The 6,000-nt window shown below is 38.1% G+C and overlaps 1 protein-coding gene across 3 annotated transcripts in view; it reads left to right on the forward strand.

Annotated features, from left to right (window-relative positions):
• Window positions 1–5,087, forward strand: part of DDX6 (DEAD-box helicase 6) — a 29,956-nt gene extending 24,869 nt beyond the window's left edge. For 2 of the 3 annotated variants that reach the window (XM_080814919.1, XM_080814920.1), the window contains exons 12-14: window positions 1,979–2,080; window positions 2,717–2,899; window positions 4,304–5,087. In XM_080814919.1, the coding sequence (XP_080671045.1) occupies window positions 1,979–2,080; window positions 2,717–2,892 (278 nt within the window). In that variant the 3' untranslated portion in view covers window positions 2,893–2,899; window positions 4,304–5,087. Of the gene's footprint in view, window positions 1–1,978; window positions 2,081–2,716; window positions 2,924–4,303 lie in introns of all 3 variants that reach the window. The other variant, XM_080814921.1, reaches the window with a different exon arrangement.
• Window positions 5,088–6,000: the final 913 nt, after the last annotated feature.

Genomic DNA, 6,000 nt, shown 5'->3' on the forward strand with positions numbered 1-6,000 from the left:
TAAAAGGACACTTATTACAGCTGTGAATTAATACAGCACTTGTAACCTTTGTATTAAGTATTCAAATATAAAATACCTGATTTGGTGGAAAGGATACTAGACTCCTAGAATTTTAAATTGGAGTTCAAGTCCCACCCTTTTAACTTGTAATCATATGACCTTGGACAAATCATACTTTTCTTTTATGCCTTTTTTTATTTGTAAAATGGGAATGCCTTAAAGTGAACTCTGCACAAAAATCTCTTTTAGTTTATTCATTTGAAAATAGTTTTTGATACTCAATATTTATTTACTCTGTGCCAGGTAGCTTGATGCTAAAAAAAAAAAAAAATACAGCTACTACTTAGATTTATGTTACATATATATATATATATATTTTTTTTTAAAGATTTTATTTATTTGACAGACTGAGATCACAAGTAGGCAGAGAGGCAGGCAGAGAGAGAGGAGGAAGCAGGCTCTCTGCGGAGCAGAGAGCCCGATGCGGGGCTCGATCCCAGGACCCTGGGATCATGACCTGAGCCGAAGGCAGAGGCTTTAACCCACTGAGCCACCCAGGCGCCCCTATGTTATATATATTTTAACACAATTAAAGATTTTTAAATACACATTCCCTGCACTTAGGGAGCCTCTAGAAGAGGAACTAGTTCATCAGTGAAATGTTCAATTAAGCAAATTCAGAATGTGCAAACAGAATGGTATTTAGTATGTCATTAAATAAGTACATGTGAAATATCATTGGTAGTTTAATCAGATAAAAAAGATAACATTAAGAAGACAGGCTTTGCAACTGTTTTCTTTAAAGTGCCAGATCATAGAAATCTTAGGCTCTGTATACCATTTGGTCTCTGTTACAAGTTATTCAACTCTGCCATTCCATCTCAAAAGCACCCTTAAACAGTACATGAGCAAATGGGCATGGTCCTGTGGCAGTAAAACTTAATTTACAGGCTTTAGGCTGGATCTACAAGGGAGTAATACTAATTTGCAAATGTGAGGTATGTGTAGCAAGTAATCCTAAATTTTCATAGGACGGGAAATTAACTGGCTATGATGATCTGAGAAGAGATGGAATTGTAACTCACTCTGTAAACTAGATACATTTTAGACTTGAAGAAGGAAGGAGTTTTAAGTTAGGGAACTGACATAAATATAATCCATTGAGGGCTTCAAGAAGATATGTTTAAGGAACGGTAAGTAGGTGAATTTCATGGAGAGGAAGGTTTGAGGAAGAGATGTGTTCAAGAACTGTGATAGGACCAGAGTTTAGAGTGGAGGACCTTGTATATCAATTTAAATTTTATCCAGAGGCAATTTAAAGGAATGAGTTATACATTGAAAGCAGTATTTTAGAAATAACTGGTCACCATAATGGATTATTTTGGAGTATGGAGCTGATAGAAGCCTTGAAACCTAGCTGTTAATCTGTTGTAATCATCTTTACTTGTAGTTTTCAGAGCCTAAATTAGCATAGTTATTGTGGGGACTAGAAAAGAGAAAGGGTGGCCTTGCGCTTGCCTCAGTCTTAAAAATCACTTAGTAGGATGAAATGAATGAATTAAAAAAGTACAAATAATTACTATGAGTGGATTACATCTTCTTTTTGAGGTATTCTTGGTTACACAACGAAGTTTTCAATCTATTTTAATCTTGGATTACATACCAAAAGATATATGAAAAGACAATTACTTCTGAGACTTAGGAGTTTATACTAGTCATTCTGACCTCTTGGATTTGCAGTTACTTTAGCCATTTTTAAAAACTTTATGGGACTGGGAAAGGTAACTTGCTGGCAGAAAGTTGTTTATGATAATGTTCATGAAAGGTAATGCTAGTAATTTGCAAGTGCATTTGAATTACTGAGTGAAGTGACTAAAACTTAGGTTGCGCCTAGAAATACATGTTAAAGAGTATTATGGTGCCAAGAAACATGCTTAAATTGGAAGATATAATAGAGGTTCTTTTTTTCTCTTTTAAGATTTGTTTACCCGAGGTATTGATATACAAGCTGTGAATGTGGTAATAAACTTTGACTTCCCAAAGCTGGCAGAGACCTATCTCCATCGTATTGGAAGATCAGGTGAGGAAAAGGAAGATGCCCTTGGGTGGGGGGGATGTTCTTTTAAGACTGATTTCTAGGGGCCCCTGGGTGGCTCAGTTGGTTAAGGGACTGCCTTTGGCTCAAGTCATGATCCTGGAGTCCCGGGATCAAGTTTTGCATCGGGCTCCCTGCTCAGCAGGGAGTCTGCTTCTCCCCCTGACCCTCCACTTCTCATGCTTTCTGTCTCTCTCAAATAAATAAAATCTTAAAAGGAAAAAAAAGACCAATACCCAGTTCTTCTAGAGCATTTAAGAAAAAATAACTACTGTATGCTTAAATTGATAGAAAATTCACAAGTGAGATCCTTTTCTCATTAGGTGGTGCAGTCTGTAACTACTATTTAGAGTACATATTTTGGCAACTTTTGACACAAATAAGTATCTGTTTTGTCATTTGAAAAAGGAGTAATAGTATACTACTATGGGCTATGAAACCTGAAGTTGTAATGTGTGTATGAGGAGTCCTTATCATAAGAAGCGGTTTTATAAACTCAGAATGGCACTGAACAAAAACATCAGTCCTGTATGGTTTTGCCACTAATAGACTTGTACGTGCACATCAGCTCTCCTATTTAACTCATTTTTTTATTAATTAAAAAATGTTCTTCATTTTTAGGTCGCTTTGGTCATCTTGGCTTAGCCATCAACTTGATCACATATGATGATCGCTTCAACCTGAAAAGTATTGAGGAGCAGCTGGGAACAGAAATTAAACCGATCCCAAGCAACATTGACAAGAGCCTTTATGTGGCAGAATACCACAGCGAGCCTGTAGAAGACGAGAAACCTTAACAAGCATGTGCGTACCTGACAAAACAGCTAAGTGAGCATAGTGTTTAAATTAAGACCCTCTTTCCTGGAGGAAATTTAATAGGAGTGATAGGGTAGAACACCTGTTGGCATAAATGACCATAAGCTGGATGTATTGCTTCTATGAAGTTGTGGTCCCATTAGAGCATTCATAAATGCTGCTTTTTTGTTTGTTTGTTTGTTGTTTGTTTTGTTTTGGGGGAGGGGGGAGGTTGATGTATTTATTTGACAGAGAGAGGGACAGAGCACAAGCAGAGAGAGAGGGAGAAACAAGCTGGATGCAGGGCCAGATCCCTGGACCCTGGCATCATGACCTGAGCTGAAGGCAGATGCTTCACCATCTGAGCTACCCAGGCGCCCCTATATGCTGCTCTTGAATGCAGTTTTCTTGTATAATGTGATATGTGAGCAGTACTTAAGACAAATCCAGGCTTCCCAAAACAATGAAAGCAAAGAAGAATCTTTTTCAGCAATCTGAATATGAAAATATTTTTTGTGTTTTCCTTTATCCCTCAGTCATTTCTCTGTTTTTAGCATCACTCTTAATTTCTGCTGGGCGTCTTAATCAGGTTAATTATCTGCAGTGCCTCCTTGCCAAATGTTTAATCAGGTTGTGAGGATGTCTTTTTTTAAATGCCCACTCTTGTTTCCTGCACCATCCTTATCTTTTATTGTTTGGTGACTGTTGGACTCTGGTAATAATGCTCAAAAGAAGGCTCAGCAGAACTGAATACAGGCTGTTTTTGCAGTTTTTTCTAAGGAAAATGAAACTTTGTTTATTTGAGAGAAGGTAGTTTCCAAATTAGCAATGAGCATTTTACCTGTTACTTTTTTTTTTTTTTTTTTTAAGATTTTATTTATTTGAGAGAGAGAGACAGAGACAAAGCACAGGCAGGGGCAGAGGAAGAGGGAGAAGCAGACTCCCTGCCGGGCGGGGACCCTAATATCCTAGGAGCTTGACTTGCGCCTACCTAAGTCAGATGATCAACCGATTAAGCCACCAGGCACCCCATTTACCTGTTACTCTTTAAGATTCTGTTACTCTTTTCATTTTAGTTTCTTTCTCCCCCCGCTCCCCAAAATGTCAAGCAAAACCCTCAAACATAAAAGTAGCCAGTGTTTGCTCGTATCCTGGCAAGCTGTCGAGTTTATGGAAGTTAAAAAAAAATCTTTTTTTTAAATTTAATTGTTTTGGATATCCGAACTTTCAGGCTCTCATTCTATCTCTGGAATGACTAGCAGAAATCCCTTAATCCTAAATGGATTCTACGGCAGGCAGAGGCTCAGTCGAAGCCACTACAGAGAGAGCATTTGGATTGGAGTTGTGAAAACCTAGGTATCCCGGTTCATATTGTTTTCACAAAAGTTAATTTTAGGTTTCTTCTTTCTTTAGGCTTTGACAAACTACAGAAGGCTCGTTTGGATCTGTGACACATCGTTTGGGGGGGATGCTCTTCTCTTTGTGGGTTTTTCATCTTCTTTTTATTTTGGAACTATGAAGACTTAAAAGAGCTCAGACATTTTTTTTCTTTTTTTAACTGGTGAAGAGAAAAAGCTGAAAAGAAGGAATTTACCTTTTTTGTTCCACTTGTTTGCACTGTGTGCTGACTGAACATTAGTTGCACTAACCGCTGGTTTTTAAAAAAATGTTTTCTGGGGAAGGGGGACAAGGAAGGAGGATAAAGAAGAGAAGGGGAGAAACCCTAAAAAGAGAAGAATCTTGATGAACACACAAGCTTGTCTACAATTTCAAAATTCTCCAACAGCTGACTCTTGAGTGCATTTCAACTTCTCCCTTATTACTCATCCGTTTTTTAAGCCTGAAGAGCTTATTACTTATTTGTGCGAAGTGCCTTATGCTATGAGACCATTCAGAATATCATCTTTTAGACACAGCCCAAGGAGTCCACAATAGTAATTCTTTCCTTTTTTCTTTTTTTTATCTATCTTTTTAACTCCTTTGTCTTTTCATTTTGGTTTCAAGTTGAAGTCTCTCTCTTCCCTTTTTACCCAATACTCAAGCCCAGGGCTGGAAGATGACACGTATTAGTACTGTTAAACACCATTCTCTTTTTCTTTATGTGGAGGAGTTGATATGCAACTGCAGTTCATCCGCACTGTAAATACATGTATTTAAAAAAAAAAAAACAATCCCAAGTAAAAATTTCTTCTGGGCTGAGTAGATTACAACATCATCGCTCCCAAAGGAAAGAGCAGTCTATCATTGCAGGAGCCATATGACAAGCCTTTGTGCTCTATAGCAGAACACTAAAGACTGGTTTACATATGCTTCCATTAGCAGTTATGGCACTTGATGTGTAGACGTGTCGGAGCCTGACCCTCTTTCCTCTGTGGCAAAGCGCGTCCCATAGAAAATTGGGTGTGTATACTTGTATAAACTTTGTAAATAAGTTTTTTTCTGGGTTCATATATATATATATACATATATATATATTTTTTTTTTGGATGAAGGTTGCTGGGATTAAGGGGATTAGAATGATTATGGGAGCAGCTAAAGATGAGAGGGGCTCAGTTTTCCGCAACACTAAATTCTAAAAAGTACTTTGGCCTCTTCGTGTAGAGTGCAGACCTCTGTGGTGACCCTGTGTTAGAAGAGGGACCCAGAAGTCTGGGATTCACTGTTGCTGCCACACTGTATCATCTAATAGCTTTGGAGAACACCTGCCAGAGAGAGCAAGGAAACTTCAAAAACCTATGACTCAAGATGTTATTTTTGAGGAGCTCTCTGATTTGCTTCTTTCTCCCCTTTTAAAAAAAGTTTGAGGAACTTTTTGAGCTCAGCAAAAGGGGACAATGATTAATCTCCCTTGCAGTGTGGAATTCAATTGAGTGGCAGTGTCTGAGCAGTATATGTACAAAGCATGGATTTTGCATTTCAGAATATTAGCCAGTACCAGCTTTGGTAATGTTAGCAGTTCTGGAGCTTACTTTCTGTGGATCACTTCCTGTACTCTGTGTTGCCCTCTGCCCACCTTGATACATAAACTTGCAGGAATGGGCAACTCCTGAGAGCTGTTAACTTTCATGCTACAGAAAGCTGCTTGCCATCCTTTTGCTTTGTGACAAGAA

This window comes from Martes martes, assembly GCF_963455335.1.
Source record: "Martes martes genome assembly, chromosome: 10".
In the NCBI taxonomy this organism is placed as follows: domain Eukaryota; kingdom Metazoa; phylum Chordata; class Mammalia; order Carnivora; family Mustelidae; genus Martes; species Martes martes.